This window comes from Meleagris gallopavo, chromosome 1 (assembly GCF_000146605.3).
Source record: "Meleagris gallopavo isolate NT-WF06-2002-E0010 breed Aviagen turkey brand Nicholas breeding stock chromosome 1, Turkey_5.1, whole genome shotgun sequence".
NCBI lineage: Eukaryota > Metazoa > Chordata > Aves > Galliformes > Phasianidae > Meleagris > Meleagris gallopavo.
In genome coordinates this window covers 102480642-102500873 of record NC_015011.2, presented here as the reverse complement: position 1 = coordinate 102500873, position 20232 = coordinate 102480642, and the positions used below count along the sequence as shown (strand labels likewise).

General features: G+C 41.4%; 2 protein-coding genes across 3 annotated transcripts; one reads left to right on the top strand and one right to left on the bottom strand.

The window, feature by feature from the left end:
• Positions 1-216: 216 nt before the first annotated feature.
• On the bottom strand, positions 217-3563 carry MIS18A (MIS18 kinetochore protein A). Its single transcript, XM_010722887.3, has 5 exons — positions 3265-3563; positions 3125-3191; positions 2872-2994; positions 1168-1261; positions 217-1070 (listed from the first exon to the last, which is right to left on the bottom strand). The coding sequence occupies exons 1-5, from the start codon at positions 3512-3514 to the stop codon at positions 990-992; spliced, it is 615 nt and encodes a 204-aa protein (XP_010721189.1). The 5' UTR covers positions 3515-3563; the 3' UTR covers positions 217-989.
• Positions 3564-4885: 1322 nt separating this feature from the next.
• On the top strand, positions 4886-17020 carry MRAP (melanocortin 2 receptor accessory protein). 2 transcript variants are annotated; one of them, XM_003202927.4, is made up of 3 exons: positions 4886-5160; positions 9558-9657; positions 16607-17020. In XM_003202927.4, exons 1-3 carry the CDS (start codon positions 5055-5057, stop codon positions 16761-16763), a joined length of 363 nt encoding a protein of 120 aa, XP_003202975.1. In that variant the 5' UTR covers positions 4886-5054; the 3' UTR covers positions 16764-17020. The 2 variants fall into 2 exon arrangements, 1 of the variants encoding a protein (XP_003202975.1); XR_795847.3 differs by lacking the exons at positions 4886-5160; positions 9558-9657 and adding an exon at positions 15107-15252.
• Positions 17021-20232: the final 3212 nt, after the last annotated feature.

The following is a 20232-nucleotide window of genomic DNA, read 5'->3' as shown; positions in this document are numbered from 1 at the left end:
AAAAAAAAGGAGAAGAGAGGGTGGGAAGGGTGCAGTGGAAAATAAGAAAGCTCCCAGGAGAAATGGTAGTTACCAGTAGGAAAAACAGTGGGAAAATTCATTTCAAGTTTCTGGAGACTGCTTAAAAATTAGTAGTAATACAATTAAATAGCATTGGATGTGGAATGGAATCTGCATTCCGTTGCCCAACAAAAAGATTTTTCCCTTACACAATTATCACTTGCTTTGATTTATTGGGAAAAAAACCCACAATGCTTGGAAAACAAATATATAGTAAACCCTAACAGAAAGATCTACATGTTATCAACAAAATATTGACAGAAGTTTCCTCAACAGCACAGAATTCTTATTCAAATATGCACCTAACTTTAATTAAAAGGTGTTCTGCTACTAGAACACTACTATTCTCCTCTTTGAGGCTCTCACACGCATGACTCTCAATATTGCACAGAAAGCCATTGTAGCTGATGCTTTTGAAGCCTTCTTTATAGTTGTTTCATTTTAGCTTTGAGCTTGAAAAAAAAAAAAAGTGATGTTTGTGTCCAAACAGCTCAAATAACAGCCATGGGGACAAGAAAGTGACATATTTTGCTCTCTCAACAGAAGTCATGGGGTGGGGTGTTGGTTGTTTTTGTTTTTGTCTTTTCCCCCTAATTGATTTAGGAAAGAGACACAAACTCAGTTCAGTAGATATTAAACCGCAGGACAACTTTGCTTTCCAAGGTAAAAAAAAATATTAAATATTTATATATAAACAAGAAATCTACAGAAACATTTTTTTTAGAAGTCTTTTTCTTCCCAGGCTATTCTTTTAAGACAAAAAGGGAACTCCTCATCTGTGTCAAAGACTCAGTAGCTGGCATTGTCCTACTGCAGCACAAGCCGCCCACATCTTTCAGATCTTCGTGCAACTTTTAAAATATTCTCACAGATTCCAGAGTTTCACATACATCAATCTCCAGCAGTTATTTTACACACAGAATTGTCTTTCAAGCATTACTGTGAAGAGAATCAATTCTTGATTCAACAGTAGCCAGTCTTGCCTCCAGAGCATTTAGTATGGTGTTTGCCTGTGAAGTAAGTGGGGAAAGATACTTGGTTAGAAACAGATGTACAATATGAAGAACAGGTATAGATGTCATTGAAACATGCAAGATTAAGCATTACCCTTTTTAGTGCTTCTTCCAAGGCAGCTCGACTTTCAAGAGTTAAAGGTTCCTCATCAGTAACAGCATGCTTTTCTGAGGATCCTAGAATGTAACTGATATGCTACAGTTTAGATGATGTACTTTTCACTCTGAAGGCAAAAGAACACCTGTATGATTCATCCACCACTCTTGATAAGATTGCGATTAATGTGTATTAATTAGCACAGTCAAAGCACTATTTCAGCAACAACAACACAACCCTATCTTTAGTAATCTTCCAAATGAGCTGTATGGTAGAACTTAAACAGCTGTGAGCTCTAAACAACCAAGATGTCATGGCTTTATACAGCTGAAACTTCAAAAGTCAGTCATGTTCTGGTGCTACAGGATACAATGAAAATATATTCAGACATTGAGATTAGTGTAGCACTAGCTGGGAGAACTAGATATCATCACTACTCCAAGCCACTTTGCAGCCCTGTTATAGTCTTCCAGAAACTTTTACTAAAACAAAGTAATTAGCTATGTAAAGAGGAAAAAACTGTTCAGAGTAGGAAGGAAAACACCCATGTAAGTACAGCAGAACAAGCTAAAAACCGTTTGGATATGGTGCTCAGGGACATGGTTTAGCGGAAGATTGTTAGGGTAGAATGGTTAGGTTGTGTCGGACTTGATAATCTTTAAGGTCTTTTCCAACATGAGCAATTCTATGATTCTATGATTCATAAAAAAGCAGAAACATTAAAACTAGCCCGCATGGAAGTAACAGTAGCTAAGATCTCTAGTCTGGATACTTAAAATCTTCCACAGAACCTCTAAGATTGCTCTTAAGCAATCTTTTAAAATAAACTTTTTATATTTTAAATAAACTTTTGAAAGAACTCTGACATGGAGACTTAACAACATCCTGAAACAATGAAGAACAGTTTAAGACCAGTTTCAAATGCAATAAACAATCTAACCAATATAAAGCAGGCCTTCATTTTCTAGAAAGCTTTTCTCCATAAAACTGAATGTGTACTCTTACTTAACTGTTTTAAGATTTATTTTCACCTGCTTCATAAGGAAGAGGAATACCAGCCCATACAGACCTCTAAGTTCTGTGCAAACTCCTGTGTTCTCTGCTTATTAAGTGCATTTCTACTAGACTGAAGCCAGATATGTCTGGTATTATCTATGACTGTAGACAGACAGTAGGCTGCAGGTACGACCCATCACTACAGGCTCATTTTCTGTTGTCTAAAGCAGAACAGGTGTATACTCTTCTGAGTAAATGAGAAAGAACACTTTTGTTGTTTCAGGTATGGGCCACAAAGATGATGAAGGGCCTGGAGCATCTCTCTTGTGAGGAAATGTGGAGAAACCTAGGACTATTCAGCCTGGAGAAGAGAACTCTGAGGGGATCCATCTTACCAAAGCTTATAAATATCTAATGAGTGGAGCCAAGCAGTTAGGCATCATTGAAAAGAGCCTGGCCCTATCAGGAGGGCAAGGGGCACAAACTGAAAAACAGGATGTTCCATATAAACATGAGAAAAAGTTTCTTACTGTGAGGGTGACAGACTATTAGAATGAACTGCCCAGAGGGGCTGTGGAGTCTCCTCCAGAGATACCCAAAAGCTACCTGTACAGGGAACTTGCTCAGACTGTTAGCAACAACATCCCTTGATACAGTGTCTGGAGGATGAGGTTAACCTGGCAGCAACACAGATTCTGTCTTTACCTTTCAATCGCACCAACGCTGAAACAAAACAAATCCCTCTTGTAGTCGAGATGTTTTGGGGTGCATCTGTAGATACTGCCAAGTGTCATTGAGCAGCCAGAGCAGAAAAACGTTTCAACCATGCTTTAGAAAACAAAACAAAACAAGAAAACAACAATACAAGGAACAAAGAGAGAAAATTCACTCCTCCCCACCCTTATTAAATATACGTATATACATATATTTTATCTACTGTGGTTTTAAGAGCGCTCACCATCCGCACTCTCCAGGCCTCTTGGACAGCTTCTGCTCCTTGTCCACCGAGACGTTGCTGGAGGCACCTGTGCAGAGGCAAAGTTAACCAAGGGCCCCCAGCAGCCGCCGTGCGGGACAGGCCATGGGAGCGGCACTCACTGCGGAGGAGAATGCACTCCGTCTCCTCGTCGTTGGCCACCCAGCTCAGCGTGTCACCCACGGGCCGCTTGCAACCGCCGCACAGAAAAACCATGGGCAGGTTCTCGTCGTTTTCCTCTTCCTCCTCCTTCCCGTTCGCCCGCGGCCGCTCCACCGGCAACGCATCTCGCGGGACGGTCGCCTCTAGCAACGACAAAGACGAATCCAGCCCGACCGCACCACCTGACAACGGATACAGCAAACCCGCCATCGCCTTCAAACTGCTCGCGGCGGAACCGGAAGCGCTTCGATACGTTACGTCCGTGGGTGGGGTTCCGCGCGTGGCCACGCCCCCAGCATAGTTACGCTCCTGGCGTAGCGGGGGGCAGGGTTCGGTTTGTGGCTGGGCACTCTGAGTAGTTACGCTCCTAGCGTAGACGTAGGCGGTGGCGGGTTTTGTTTCAGCGCAGGTTTGTCTCAATGCCCTGCCTCCGTAACGCCTACAGGAGCGCGTCAGGAGGGGTTTGAATTGCCGTAGCGCTTAGGAGGCAAAGAGGAAGTGGCGACGGATGGTTTCAAAGCTGTTTTTAACCAAACTGGTGCGTTTTGTGCTGTGCCCAAGCATCTTACTCGTGGTTGGAATGGTGCCTCGCTGAGCCCTGTCTTTGCGCTGTGAGCCATGCGGTGCAGCCCTGGCTTCCCCAGCCACCACGCACCCTGAAGGCTTTAGGGATGCAGCCAAAAGCCAGCTGAGGGTCTGCTGTCCTTGCTGCGAGAGCGGTTTCCATTCTTCTAGGCTCAGTTAAGCACGCACATAGGTATCCACTTGCTATGCTGCTAAGGCCCAACACCTCAGACCTTCATCTGGCTCTGCCTATATCATGGCTGGGATGCAGCTCTTCCATCCATTGCCTTTGGGGTGCAGGGAATGAGGAACAGCAAAGCAAAATGCAGACCATGAAATCATGAAGGCTGGAAAAGACCTCTAAGATCACCCAGTCCAACCATCAGCCCACCCCCACCATGCTCACTGCCCACGTCCCTCCGTGCCACATCCACACGGCTCTTGAACACCTCCAAGGATGGTGACTGCACCACTTTCCCAGGCAGCCTGCTCACCACTCTTTCACAGAAGAAATTCTTTCTAATACCCAACCTGAAATCTCCCATGGCACAATTTGAGGCCGTTTCCTCTCATCATTGTTACTTGGGAGAAGAGGCTGTCTCCCACCTCACCACAGCCTCTTTTCAGGTGGTTGTAGAGAGCAATGAGGTTTCCCCTGACCTTCTCCAGACTGAACAACCTCAGCTCCCTCAGCCACTCCCCGTTATGATTTATTCTCCAGACTTCTCATCAGCTTTGTTGCATCCTCTGTCTATGATGCATTTTGTCAGGTACTTGCCCCCTTCTTTATGTCAGTAGAAAGAGATTTCCTTCAGCCTGGCTGTTTCCAGTAGCTCCAGAGAACACTTCATTGCAGCTGGTCTCTCAGAGAGAAGGGTTTGTGACACATCTGGCATCTGTCCATCCCTTTCTTAGCTTACTTGGCATCCATCTCAGCTCTGATATGCTGTGGAATAATGTAACTGCCCACCAGGAAGCAAGGGTTACATTTAAAGGCTGCTACTACTTATCTGTCAGGCATTAATATTCATTTTTGCTCAACCCTCTTTAGTACCAAGGCAGTCCTTGAGCTACAGGACTCCAGAGTGATTTACATAGGCATCAGTTACACAGTCTCTTTCTGAGGGCGCTCAAGCACAATGAAAAAAAGTATTTGGTCGAAGCTGATTTAAAATGCACTACTGACATGGCCAACAGAACAAACTCATCTGAGTACTTCTGGTCTTATGAATATTACTGGGATTACATAGATCCAATTCCAGTAGATGGAAGGAAGTTGAAAGTTAATAAATGTAAGTATCGTAGTGTAGTACGTGTTTATCTAACACAGGAAAAATGAACGGGCAAAATGTTGCGTAGCTTGTCTTACTGACTTACCTTTCTTTGTGACTGAGACCATAATGAGGTAAGCGTGCAAGGTTTGTATGGATGGGTGTCTGTGTGCCAAACTGTCTTTCCTTGACTATGTTCTAATAGCAGTTATTGCTAATAATGAAACTCTTTGATTTATCTTACAATATTTGAAGCTGTAAGACTGCTGATATTAACTTTTATTTAGAAGGACAGACTTTTTACCATTGCTGAGTGTAAACCTGACATGTAGATCTGTAGGCTTGGGGTGTTAGCTACTTGCCTGCTACTCTCAGAAAAGTTGTGTGAATGAGCAAAGTTCTGTTATAAGACTATCATGTTTTCAGCTTGGGACATATAGCTTATGTTACAACTGATAAATATTTAAATCCATGGTAAAGGAAGAGGTTTGATTCTGCTAGCCAAATACAGTAAGCTGAAAATACATTCTGTGATTTTTCCTCTTGTGGTTTACTGCTACTGAATTGTAAGATGAAGTAGGAATATACATTATCAGCACAATACCTTATTGCCATGGAAGCTGAGTCTGCTGAGTTTAGAAATTATTTGCAAAGTATATAATGTGAAACAGCATTCTCCAAATTCAGCCATGGGCAGTTAATTCCCTTTCACACTTGGTTTTGCACAATGACACAGAGATGTAATTTTATGGTTACTTAAGTTGTTAAGACTGTTTTTTGTTTTTTGTTTTTCTTTAATGCAACTGCACTAGTTTGGCTTTCCTACAGTAAAATCACAGTTATGTTATGAGGGATTAACTTAACCTGATACAGCTAGAAGGGTGCATGAAGATCAAGGGAGAAGAGACAGGCATGTTTGAACTGCCTCAGCTATGGGTAGCCATAGTTTTATTAGTCTCTGGTTTACTGAAGACAACTGCAACTATGCAGGTATGGTTTCAGGAAGTAAAATAGCTTTCTCCAACATTATTACAGTGATCTGGTCTGTAGGAAAAATATGATACACTTTCAAAATATTTTCAAGACAGTGCCTTCCTAACACGTGAAGGCTGAATTGGAGAGTGTGCACAAGGAGCATTCAGACCACCCCCCTCAGGCACATACTTCAGGTCACCGTGCAAGGAGCTTCATGTTCTTGTGAGAGCAAGAATAAGACAAGAGAGCAGAGTTTTGTTCTGCACTGCCTCTAGAAGAGCTTTTCTGCCAACTCTAATGAGCCTAGGTTTACTACCTCCAACTTTGGGTAGCCAAGAACAACACACCTAAAAGAAGATGTAAATACCCACAGCCTTCCATATATAAATGCAGAGCAATATTTGGAGCTGCTGGGAACAGACAGGTTGTGAGCAGCTTTACACCACTTATTAAATCTCTTAATTTGAAAGTTAAAGCAAATAATCTCCTGCAAATTCTACTAGGGAACCCCATTACATGCTTCTGTGAGAAGATGTTTCCCCTCTGAAATTCACTGATAGTTTCATGGGGAGCATTGCCACATACTTGTTTGAGTGCTCATGAGTGATCTCAAGCCTTATTTCAATTTAAAACAAACAAAAAAACACACAGAGGAGTAAACCAATCTCTTAGTGATTTTTTTTCCCCCTATTTCTGCTCTTACCCTAAAGAAACAGAGAAGTCTAACACTTTTCAGGTCTCTTTATATTCTAAGGAGGTGACTTAAGTGATCATACTTTTTGTATATGCATCGGATCTTCTGTTTCTTTGGTAACTTCAACTCACTGATCAAATAATAAAGGAGTGGAGGCTTCAACGATATAAAGTACCCGCAAATTCCTGTAGCGGCTGGTGAAATAATGGAGGAATAATATTATGAGTGAAGAAATTTACTGACAAAAAAAAACTTTAGGAAGAGATCCTGTGCCCTGTTAAGCACCAAGAAAACCCCCTTTGGCCTCAGCTTTGGGAAACAAATCTGCAGGAAACCAGTCTTCTGTATGTCAGCTGCCCATCTTCCAGGCAAAGAGGAAGAAGAAAGATGCAAGAGTACGGTGTGAGATTTACTATTTTCCCCATCTGCAGGGCAATGTTAAGGCAGCGTGTGTTCCCTGGGGCAGCTGTTTATGTAACAGATCTCTAGGCAGTGTGCCAAAATGGGATTCTGCTCCATGATTTGTGTCTTTAAAAAGCCCGTATTGGCTGTATCAATTTCCAAATTACAAATGTTGGGTTTGGTTTCCTGATGGGCAGGAAAGTTAAATTGTCCAGTCATTGGGTGTTTTTTGGGTTTCCTATAAAAATAGATGTTTTTCCATGTCAGCAGCCTAGAAGGAATGGACGCTGCGTCATACTAGAATTTTTATTCTTCCTTCTCCAAATGCCAGTGGGAAAACAAGCTATAAAGAAAACAGCAAGGGAAATAATTCCACAGCTGCTTAGTTTTTTCCTTGCTTTGAATAAAAGGACTAGTAAGGCAACGAATATACTTTATAGGTTTTCCTGTCTTTACACAATATTTACATTCTTTTACCTTCAAAAGCAACTGCTGGGATTATTGTCTTCATGTGCTTGGAACTATGTAAACAAATCAGATTCAGCAAGTTCTTGCCCTTTGTGAAGAAGATGAAATGTGATAATTTCCCCTTAGATAGGGGCTTGTAGAGCTGTAAGTATTCCAAAACTGGCAAAATATATGATGTCTCTAGAATTAAAATAAGCACTATATTCAGAGCTTCCAGGGGACCTCTGCTGATTGACTGCAATGGGACTTGAGCATTTGTTCAGGTGCCTTGCTGAATCAGCCCTAATGAACTATATATTCGTCATAACCCCTGGGATGGGATTATAGCTCCCTAATTCATTCTTGCCTTATTTTTTTATTTAATGTAAAACAGACCTGAATCTCTGAACTTTCTCCTCTGTCATGTGGCCTGTTCCCGAAGCATGGTGAGAACTTGCTTGTCTCATAAAAATGGATCTAAATCCAGCTATAAAGTCATGTTCTTGCTTTCTATTGATAGCATCATGCACGTCTACCCATTTTGTATGAAAATAATACAGGGCTTAATTGGCCCACAAACAAACAGGCTGTTCAAAAACATATACACATGCATATAGAAGGTGACTATAAAAGTTAGCAATAAAAGAGATTTCTATAGGTTGTTAAAATATGTTGTCCCAGTTCAGGAAGAATCCTAATTGCAAGACTGTAAAAACAGTCAGGAAGTTTCTGTTTATCCCTCATGAGTTCCTGTGAGATCTGGAACAAATTTGATAAGCTTGAGTGAATTCCATGAATTGTATTAGTGGCTCTTAAAGATGAAACTAAAATAGCTTTGATATGGAATTTTATAAATCTGTGCTCTTCATTTCTCTCCACGTGGCTTTGAGCACTTAAACATCAAATTTTTCATCATATCTCCAGTTCTCCCCTGAGGAGTTGAGACTGGCAGTAGCACCCAGTCACTGTCTTGTATCATAACTTTTGTGAGGGTAGGCCAGAATACTGGCCCATCCATTTTCGTTTACCATCCCTTGAATTAAAGCTCAGTAAAAGGTGTCTTTTTTTTTTTTTACCAGAGGAAGAATAAAATAAACTGATGCCCCAGTAGTCGTTTTGTACATTCTCATTTCTCAGTAGCCCAGCCAAAACTCAGCTCTCTGGTAAGACTCCTGCTAGGTCAGCTCTAGCTGAAGGCATAAAGGACCTGGAGTAATTCCCCGTAATCTCTTTGTGGCTCTGATGACAACACGTTCTGAACTTTTTCACAAAGAAACACCTCATCAAATATATTGGGCCTGTTTCAAAGAACACGAATGTTTTTTGTCCTTTGAGATAGAAGATTTATTTTATCCTGGTCAATATTTGTCTCTGGAGTCAATGACCCTTCTTTTTCACCTTAGTCTAAGTGAGAAACCAGTGATGAGTTCAGAGCATTTCTCGACTTGTGCCCTGCCCAACACCCAACATTTTCGAGGCTTTAGCTGGGAAGTTCACTACTGCACTGATCCCAGGAAGGAACATTTATGACACAGTGACCAAATGTGCTGTTGGGGCAAAAGATTCATCCCATCTAACAGCAAGCTCATAAATGTGGCACTCATTTCAGCAGCAATGTAACTTTACATCGTAGAAGATGAGCTCCTTTTTCCTCCAAACAATTCCTGAGCTCTGTTTCCACTCCTGAAGCCCTGTGGTCACTCAGATCAGGAATGAGATTTTTTTTTTTTTCCCCCTTTTATTAATTAAGATTTTTAACAAATTTGCATGCAGATTCCCCTCTTTCAAGGGTTTAGTTAAATTCAATTAATTCAATGGCATACCTTTCTTACCAATCATAAACTGTGTTGTTGTTTTCTTTGTATTTGCCAGTGACAGAATTATTGTGTTGTGTTCACAGATTCTATTGTCATAGCCTTTTGGGTTGGACTTGCTGCCTTTGTGATGTTTCTTTTCCTTATTTTGCTCTACATGTCCCGCTCTGGCTCAAATCCAGTTAAGTAAGTACAATGAGAGGTAAAAGAGCTAAATGTGATAAAATAATCTGCACGAAACATTTATTCACTGCTTCAGAAGATCCAGAAGTTATATTCAGCATTTACAGCTGCACACTGAGATGATGCTGCTTACTTATTTGGTTTGAGTGTCCCTCAACCAACTGCTGCTCACTGTTTCTATTAATCACCTCGGCTAAAATCTGAATTAATAACTATTGTGGTTTGCAAATGCCAAAAACATTGGGGAATAATGAAGCACAAGGGTAGGCAGCACAGTCTGTTCTGCACATTGTGTTTGCAAAAAAACCCATATATTTTTCTTATGTCAGCTATCAAGGTTGTATCTTATTAAAGTAAGAGTGTCTGTACATGCAGAGTGGGGGAGTACCTCATGTAAACCATAACTAAGGAGGAATCAGAAGTCACTGATGATTTATATAACTGCTTGAAGATCTGGGCTTATTTTCTATTCTTTTCTTGTTTGGCGAATCCTGGCAATAGTGCCTTTCTTCTCAAAGGTGGCCCATGTCTGAACTGCTGTCCTTTAGCATAATAAGCTCTTGTTAAAACTGTAATATGCTTAGTCAGAGGCAGGATTAATCAGTTGGAAGTGTAGTTGTAAAATCAAAGAATCGTTAAGGTTGATAAAGACCATTAAGATCATTTAGTCCAACCATCAACCCATGATCACCATGCCCACTAAGTGACTACAAACACCTGCCAACCATAACTCTGTAGCATTCAACACACCAGTCAGCTTAGGAGCGATACAACATGGTAAAACTGGGCCAGAGTCTCCTGGAATTAGCCTCATGTCATTCTCCTAGTAATTAATGCTTTCAGGTGTGATTCTGTTACTCATGTCTTTCTAAATATAAGCTTCAGTAGAAGTTCAGTAGAGAACTATTCGCCATTAGGAAGACAGTTGGGTCTCAGCTAGAGAGTAGGCCACTAAAGCATAACAGCATTTTCAGATTCAAAAAGGGTACAGTACATATAGCACTACAGAAAGACATCTAGATCTACAGAAAGAGATTCTGGATCAGCATGTTCATGTCATCCAGGTTGTTTTTACAGCTGGGCTTGACAAAACAGGACAGTATCTTTCAGTGGCAGACAGGTGGGTTAACTAATCTGCTTTAGAATATTTCTACCTGAAACCCCTGTGACTGAAAAGAGAGGCTGAATAAATACCCAATTGTAACAGATACATTTGCAGTCCTCTAAACAATTATTGACCTTCCCAGTGAAGAGCAGAGCAGGTGCTGTACAGGTCCCTGTAGTGGATATGCCTGAAGAAGATGCAGTGCCTGCTTATGTGCAGCACTCACATGTTGGTTGAATGGGAGCACAGTTCTAACACCACTTGTCATTTTGAACTTTGTCTAAGGACAGGTTTCTGTTTGCAGCTTTCTACACTTGGCTTACTTTGTTTGCTACTAGGTTTTTGTTGTTTTTTTTTTTTTTCCTGGCAAACATGTTTTATGTAAACAAGGATGCATTTGCCCACTGTTCCACCTAATCTGATCAGGACAGAGAAAATTCAGCTCAGCACATTAGGGAGAGGTTCAAGATTAGGTCACAAACAAGCAGAGGGAATATCGTGGCATAAAAAAGGAGCGCTAATAGCCTAATTTATTTGCACCCTGAGGCCCCTTGCATGCCCGCAGAAAGTAACAATGACAATAAAAAAGGCAACTTGCCCAAATAAACCACAAAGCAAGAGGCAAGCTAATAATACAAGAAATATATGGAAATGAACATAACATTATAGGGTAACATTAATTTACTCTTCTTGGAAAAAAACTGGCAGAAGTCTATATACATGAATAGCTCAGTGTATTTGGAAAATTAAAACAAGTGTTAGTTGTTTGTTTTTTAATCACTTTATATTATGTTATTTAATGAAACGCTTGCCTTAAAAATATCCGTATTCATCCTCAATATGTTCAATTTTGCTGTTAAAAGACCTGCTGTGAGCAAGGCAATCTGGCAGTGTTTTGTGGGAAACCCAAGAGTCGTTAATGGAAAGCAGTATTGGATGAGATGTTCTTAAGTTTTAAATCATCCTGTGTCTCATCATTTTTCTAGGCTTGAAATGTACTGGGAAAATATTTTTAGGACTGAACAGAGTAGTCAGCCCCCCAAAAAAACTTGCTCTTTTGGATTGAGTTCCACTTGTTTTCTAACTGCCTGCTCCAATTACACTTCTTCTAACTCCAGCAATAAAACACAGTGAATTGCTGTTATTAGCTTGCACCATCTTCTCCTTTCTTCTCCTTTTTATATAATCTCTCCATTTTCCTTTGCATGAAGATCAACTAATATCTATACTGAATTCTCCTTTCTCTTTTGCCATGATAATTGTGATGCATTCACCTAACAAATGTACATATGCGTCACTGGTCAAGGCTGGAGAACTTTTACCTTCACTGTTTCTGTGCTCATCTCTCTCTCTGTAAAACCCAGGGGCATATAGGACAGTATGTTCTGTTTCAGCTTGCTCAATTGCTTGGTGAAACACTGTGCTTTCAAGTCTGACTGTTCATAAGAGCATATCTTCTTGCTTTCACTCGTCTTCACCTGACTGTTAGGCATACCTCTGCTGCTGTAATTCAGCTGCCTTTATGGTCAGCTGGATCTCTGTGGGGTCCCTGGAGGTTACATTTTGGCCTTGTATAATACAGATAATATCTCTTGTATAACAGTAATTGCATCTATTTCACCACTGTGTACACTGATGTCTATTATGTTGGCAAGGCTATGACATCTGCCATGGTATAGTCTGCTGATTTTTAGCTGCATATCCATACAGAAGAGAAGTCAAAGTGTCTTCTGAAAGACACTTTCGAAGTAACTAGATTTACTTATTCCACAGCATAATCTTCAGATGCTCAGAGGCCCTGGACTCAAAGCCGTGGTCTAATTGCATCACACTCACTCTGCAATACAAAGTATTTGGTGCCAAATCAGATGAGAGAATTCAGGAGGGGGGGGGGGGCAGGTTAATGCATACAAGAGAGCTTCAGCAAAGAATCCATGTCCCAGTCTCTTTTGCAACCATTATGCTGTCCCTACAGAAGGAAAGAAAAAAGAGTTTGAGGCATGGCACCAATTATTTCAAACCCATTAGCATGCCAAGGCATTTACCACAGTGTTGTAATCAAGAGCCAGTATTAACATTTGCATCAACAATCTTTCTTACCATCCAAAATGATAGAGAAAACAAGGTTTGGTGACTGGAGACAGTTTCCATTGGAGACTGGCACTTCATGCAATGGGATGGAGGCAGGGGATCAGCCTTCCCAAGCTTCTCAGGGAGAGATCCCATTTTCCCATGCATTTCACTGGAGGTTGTGCATTCCTGACAGCTTGACAGGCTGCTGTGAACATCTAAAATCTTCAGACTTTGCCTATCTGACAGTATAATATGGGGAGGGGAGAAAAAAGGAAAGAAAAAAAAAGAAAAAGAAAGATCCGCACAGTCTCAAACAAGTAACTCTGGACTCCTTGGCAGCATGAGCCTTTTTGATGTCTGACATATTTTTTTGCAGTAAGAAACACTATTCAGTGTTCAGACATTTTTCCCAACTACACCCAACTTTTGCCCAATATTTCTGGGACACATGGTAACAAAGTTTCAGAATCCCTCTTGCCAGACAGCCATGTGTGACTTGGCTTTGAAACCCTTGTTCTGCAGCCAGCTTTCACCTTAGTTTGCAGGTGAGGGTTTCCTGCATGGACAGGCAGATAACTGCTGATTTGGTGGACAGTCTGTACAACGTCCATGTGCTCTTTCAGTTTTCTGCTCCATCCAGATAATTGCAACAGCTGCTTCATTCCTGGAACTTGGGAACTAATTTGGATATTTGACAAGTCCAGGATCGATAGCAATATCCTAGATCTCATATTAGAGATAGACAACTGAGGTCTTTTTTTAAAAAAATCTTCAAGATTGTAATATTCATTAGTGAACAACAAATCAACCATATATATATCCTACAATAACAAAAAGCGCCTATTCCTGTACACAAAGGTAGCAGATTTGATAGTCTAAGCATTAGTTCATATTCTTCCTGATGACTGTAAGAAGTGTCGTAGCTCTACTTTGCCATGCCTTGTCTTTGGGAAGAGGAGCTTACTGCACTATACTACTTACTGTAGTAAGAAGATCATTGTGAGAGGTACTTTCCTCACTAAGCAGGCAATGCTTTCAGGTAGCTGATCCTGTTCCCTGTTTTTCTCAGGCCTCTCTCTGGTTTCAAGTCTTTCAGGCCTTCATCATTAAGAGAATCTTCTACATTGACAGAGCCTATGTTGGCAGCTCCTCATTGGCTGTTAAAATGGTTAGCTATAAACTGTCAGAACCTGTTACAAGTCTTCCGTCATCAGAGCTCAAATCACATGGTCTTCACATAAAGCTGTTCTCACTCCTATCATCTAAAGGTTGACAGTTGGGAACCTGCTCCATAGCCTTTGGCAGGCTTCATGTCATTGGAGTCCCATGACCGGGTTTGTGGTGACCACTTGGTACAGTGGTAATCAGAATGCTCAGAGAAAACTTATATCTGAGTGAAAACTAAGTCGGGGTTTTTTTGTTTAGCACCATCCACTCCCTGCATGCACATGTGACCGCACAGACAGGAAGAGAAATTGCCTACCGGTAATCAGTGCCCTTCCAGAAATCTCATGCACTGAAATACCGTTTGCTGAATGTGAGGTTAGAATGTGTCCCCCTCTAGTGGCTGCTGCTCAGACTTTCTTGGGTGGGCTGTGCAGTAGGGATGCACTTCTGAGTTGCTGGGAAGTAGGCTGCATTGGCATTAAGATGCTCACCAGTGCTTTCTGAAGGCCCTCCTAGTTCTTGCCCTTTCTCCTAGAAACTAAAATGATGGGGATTTTTATTTTCAAAATATGAAACCGTTTTTAATGACAAAAACTCTTCCTACCTGATTGGGCAGACACTTAAAAGTGTCAAGTCAGAAGAGTGAAATAACTCTTGACCAGTGCATTTGAGTAGTGTCCTAAAACCTACTGTATCATCCAAGCCCACACTGTCTCTTCCGAGAGTGCCAAGTGTCCAGTCCAGACCCTTGCTCCCAAGGGACATAAACCACAACTGATGGGTTGGAGGAGATCTGGGAGTGCTGCCTACTGAAAGCAGGGTGGCAGGCTCCTCTAAATTTTATTCTCCTGAGGAAATGAAATCAGATGTTTCACTGTTCCCATCTTTCTATAAAACCATACTGTCTGGAATTATTTTTTGTTGGTGTCCCTTGAAATACTTGTTCAGTTTTATCTTATCTTTGTTTTAATTCCATGACTTTGCCTGGGGCTGAGGTCAGTTACACCGGCTTCTAGTGACCTGGCTTGACCAGTTCACTCACTTGGAGTACTGGGACATTAGAACCTTTCCAGTCTCATCATATTTCCCCACTGTTCCAAGGATGGTTAAAGATTAACAAGAGCCATCCAGAGTTCTCCTCAGACAGACTGCAGGTCTCTGGGATGCAAGTTCTCCCGCTGGTGTAAAAATTTGGATAGCTAGCTGATGATACTTAGCTACTTAATGGACTGGAAAGGAAGCATCCTGTTTTGGTAAGAATATTTTTGTCTTGTTCCTGTCAAATGGAGAAGAAAGATTTCTTGAATATGCCTGCATAATAGCAAGGAAAACCCCAAGTCTTCTTGCCTCCATCCTGTGGTGGGCCTGTTGCTGAGACTTGGGGATTTTGTTTTATTTATTTTTCCATTATACATTAAGCAGAATCACTGCTGTGTTAGCTTCGTCAGGCACAGATGTTTTTCATTAATTAATTATAAATTTGATGTTAACAAATTGATATTTGCCTTCCTCCAAATTATTCCAAATAATTGTTTCCTTTTCATCCCATTAATTTTATCTTGCATTTTAAGTTTTGTTATGTTCATCTGACTGCTGATACAAATGTGGCTTTTAGTCAAAGACTCCTCCCTTTTTTTGCCCGTGAATCTGTGGCACCAGTGCATTAATAAGACTTTTCAAAAAGTTTCCTTTTTCTTTCACACTTTTGGGGCGCATTTTTCTTGCCAATATAATTTTTCTTTCCCCCTTTAAAGCCCTAAGGATAGAGTGGTAGTTGGGACCATCATCTTGTGTTATGCCATACTCAGTGGAATTTGTTGCTTTTAGGCCTGGGCTTATCTGTCATTTCTTTTTTAAGGGTGAATTTTGGGAAGCTGCTGGGAGGAGGGAATGGGGAAGAAGAGGCAGGGTGAACTCAGCTGTTCTCCTGTCATTACCCCATCCACCTCTCAACTGTTTTTTTCCGGCAGAATCATAGGTCTTTGTTACATACACTGAACATTTCCTGCTGCCCTTGTCCAACATGCTCTTTCTTGCTCACATCCCCACCCTCTCCTCAGACTGTCATTCCCAATGCCAGTGCCAGGGGATATCTCCCAGATACCATGCATCCCTCTTGCTCTTGTCCCCAGCGTCAGTGACTCTCTCTCTTGTACACTTGCTCACATTCACACATCAGTCCTGTCCCGTTTTTTCCCAGGAGTGCTGATGGCAGATCCCTTTGCCCTTGCTGCAGAATGAGTCATAGCAGTGTTTCTAGTTTACTTTTAAAAAATGCAGGTGGGGAACGATGCCTTGGATTGGACTGAAGGACAACCATGATTGGGTTGGACAGAAGGTCTTACTATGAGCAAGAGTATTCACCAGGCGTGGCCCACAGCTCACTAATTTGCTGTTGGTCGTTACCGGCTAAGGACATAATTCTCACAGTGGATGAAGAAAACTGAAATCCAGAACCATCTCTCATGCTGGACTCAGTGTATTTGTGTTGGAAGAACCACCTTCTACATTTTTAAAAACTTTCTAAATGTGCTTGCTTATGCTGCTATCTGTCTTCCAAACAGTAGTCCCTGATGACAATACATTTTTCCTCTCCGCATGTTACAGACAGGTGGTCGTAAGGAACCGGGTAGAAGAAAGCAGTTCCAACAGCGAGCAGCCTCACTGTGACAATCTCAGCAGTCCATTCCCAGATTTGGTTGCTCCTGGAACACCCAGCTGCCTTCCAGATGACAGTAGCATTCATGGAAGTATGTCAGCCTGAGTTAAAACCAGTGAAACAGAATCAGCAGGACAGTTCACCTGGCTGTGGAAACAATTAGTACACTAGACTGCAGCTGAATTAGTTCAGGAAAAGAACAACGAAGACCAAACCTGACAAATTCTGGATGCCTAAAATGAAGAACCGTCTGCCATATTTGAGCAGCATTGCTGGAGTTGTCTGATTAGAAGGACATTTTAGATTGTGATGATGATGACTGCAAAATCTCTCTCTCAGTAAAGATTCAAACTCTTCTCTCAGTTATGTCATGTAAAATGTTTGCTGCCTGTTAATTCTCATTAACAGACACTTGGCTGAGAGCAGATCTACTCCTCCAGCAGAAAGAATATACCAGTTAATCTTTGTGTTCTCTGAAGCACACCGAGTCCTGTTATTCTCAGGGATATTTCTGCAGAAGCAGTTTTCCCTGAGTTTTCTTGCTGTGAAAGAAGGCAGCATCACATATATTGGGCAACATAAACAATATTGTTTAGACAGTATTATGAGAGCCTCAGTGACACATCTATTTCTAGCTTTGTCCTCAGATCACAATCTCATCAGCAGCATCTTAGTGACATCTCCATTTGGTCGTCCTCTCAAAAGCAAGCAAAAATGGCAATTATAACATCAGCAATAAAACTTTGCTTTTGGGAGGATTACAACTTGCTTCACTGATTTAAAGCTCAGCAATTCCCTCAGGGATAGAATTTTATTTTTTTGCAAAAGAAAAGTAAATATTTGGTTTACTTAAAAATCACTGCTTAGCTAGAACAGCCTTTAAAAAAGCTACTGGCAGCACTAAATATTTCAGGTGAGTGTGTCTTACTGAATAAACTCATTAGCCTTACCCACTGCCCAGAAATAGTTTTGCCACAAATAGTCAATCTCCTTTTGCTTTCATTTTGAAATGGTAAGTGGAAAAGAAACATGAAGACTGGACAGATTTGGAAAAGTATGTGTGAGTTACTCAGGCTTTAGGAGAAGCGTGTTTATCGTGTTTTATATCAAAGGAAAATGCTGGCAAAACCACAAAAGCAACAATTATTTCTGCAAAAATTGTTTGTTTTCAGCTGGGGCTGAAAAATATTCCAGCAAAATCTAGAGTCCTCTGTGAGAGCCACAGAAGCTTTTCCATGAGGTGGAGAGGACAAGTTTAGCTCTGCTTGAGCAGAGGACGAAAGGCCACTCACACTCCCAACCCTTCAGCGCTCTCCACCTTTCCTTGGCCCTAGCGTGCCACGAAAGCCAGGCAGAACGAGATAGAGGTCCAAGAGAGGGTGAAAAACCCTTAGAGCTACAGTAAATTGCGTGACCAGGATTGCAGTCAGGAAGGCAGTGGTAGTTGGAGTAGAAAAAGGACTGTGTAACTAATTGCTTGTCTGAGGACAACACAGAATTCATTCGAAACTTGAGGAAAAAAATAGCAGTTCCACCTCACCAAGCAGGCAACAGAGACTCCTACAGTGAACCAGTGGCAGAGCAGCTCTATGCTGCATACAAGGGATGTGGGTATGTTGGGTTGTGTTAACAAAGCCTTAAACCCAAGAGACAGACCAAACCACAAAGTACGTAGTTGTAGTTGTATTGTTTTTTAAAACTCCTTTTTCATAAATCTCTGAGATAAACTCTTCTGAAGTTTGCTTTTTGAACAAACTGATTACCGCTGGTATTGGGCTTGGAATCGTATGAAGCTTCAAGTCTGCTGAGTGATGGATACACAGAGAAAATAGAGGAAACACTGCAGGAACCAAAGAAAGAACATGGACAGAGATGTATCAGAGAGCTGAAGTTTTCCTTCAGCCAACCCAGATGATTACAGCAGCCTTTCCCACCTCTCAGATAAATTTACCATTTGCTAGAGCTGAAGTAATTCCCTCAGAAGACATAAATGAACATTTGTGGCAAAGGCCAGACTGGTTTTCATTGACGACAAAGCTCCTGCTGCCTTAAAAGGGGTGAGAATTTCACCTGTGTGGCACCAGCTGTCCCACTGCAAATCGCGTCCACCCTCAGACTCCTGTGTAGCCTACAGCATCCATGCCCTGTTGAAACGTTGCATCCATCGGCCAACAAAGCACAACCCAAAGCAGCTCATGCAGTTGGTTCAAAGACATAATTGACTCCCATAAAAACATTATTCCTTAAACGTGACAACACTCCACCTCGCTCACATTGCTTGAAGTCCCTTCCTTCCAACACATCAGACGTGTTGTGTACCAGCAGCCCATCGTGGGGCTGAGATCCACTTCACAACTCAAGAAGCCCACACCTGCACTCAAACCTGCTGGTGCCTACCATACACCCTGTACTTCAGGAAGCAATATATTCTTTAGGGGCTGTTGACTTCACTGACTTCCTGTGCATTTTAGGAGAAAGACCCAAAAGACTGTTCTTGCAGTGAGGGCAGGCCGCTGGGCCTGCTGCAACACACCCTTAAGTTTCATGCACTCATGTGGTTCTCATCACAAGGACAATAGCAAAATAAATGATTCACGTTAAACTGTAGAAACTCCTTGTTTTAAAACATAGGCTCATCTAGGGGACAAGTTTTCCACTTCTGAATCTTTTCCATAATTTATTGCATTCAAGCTTAACTTCTGAAGATAATGACTCACCGTCTAATTTATTGACGTTCATTCTGAATACGTTGGCAGCAATTCACACACACAAATCACTCAACTGCTAGCCAACTGTGTTGGGCTTTTTTTTAAAGATATTTGACCATTATTTCCAGAAAAACTTTATAATAATCTCTTAATTGCTCCATTATTAGACTATATTGAAGCTCACAGAAGCAGTGAGAGACAGAGCCATTTTTAGAAATTCCCACATGCAGAGCTGCATCTCTTTACTGAGAATCACAGAATGGTGGGGGTTGGAAGGGGCCTCTGGAGACCATCGAGCCCAACCCCTGCTAAAGCAGATTCCCTACAGTAGAATGCACAGGAAAGTGTCCTGGCAGATCTTGAATATCCCCAGAGAAGGCATGACCTCTCTATTTTTTACATGACAGGCCAGTAGCTTTAACTTGTTAGGTCATTTGCATTAGTTTTGTATCCAAAACAACCATTTATAAATGAAAACGTGTATGAGCAATCCTCTCCTCCAACCCTGAATATTTTGGTATTAACAATATTGGAGAAAACAACAAAACAATAAAACCAGGAAGACGTTAATCACAACTGAGCCATTCTAAATGCTTAAGGCCATCAGAAAACCATTACTTCAGGATGCACCCTTAGTGGGGATTCACATGCAGGCAGTTAGCCTGCATTACACGTGTTACTGCAAAGAAAGTGTACCAGCATATTTGCAGCTGCAGTCTCCTCGTGTTACTTTCCACTTCTGTAGTACCTTGCAGCTCATCAGCTAAAGCCAGTTATAACCACGACAGTCATTTTTCTTATTTTAGCAGTGACAAAACTGCATAGAGAAATCACTACTTCCATTCACAGAGGGAAATATCCAGGTG

Excerpts from the sequence above, each read along its gene's own strand:
- MIS18A (XM_010722887.3), bottom strand. The coding sequence starts at position 3,514 with ATGGCGGGTTTGCTGTATCCGTTGTCAGGTGGTGCGGTCGGGCTGGAT. Across the intron at positions 3,192-3,264 it reads GGAGTGCATTCTCCTCCGCA|GTGCCTCCAGCAACGTCTCG; the intron begins GTGAGTGCCGCT and ends GCCTCTGCACAG. Across the intron at positions 1,071-1,167 it reads TGGAAGAAGCACTAAAAAGG|GCAAACACCATACTAAATGC; the intron begins GTAATGCTTAAT and ends CTTACTTCACAG.
- MRAP (XM_003202927.4), top strand. The coding sequence starts at position 5,055 with ATGGCCAACAGAACAAACTCATCTGAGTACTTCTGGTCTTATGAATAT. Across the intron at positions 5,161-9,557 it reads GAAGTTGAAAGTTAATAAAT|ATTCTATTGTCATAGCCTTT; the intron begins GTAAGTATCGTA and ends TTGTGTTCACAG. Across the intron at positions 9,658-16,606 it reads TCTGGCTCAAATCCAGTTAA|ACAGGTGGTCGTAAGGAACC; the intron begins GTAAGTACAATG and ends CGCATGTTACAG.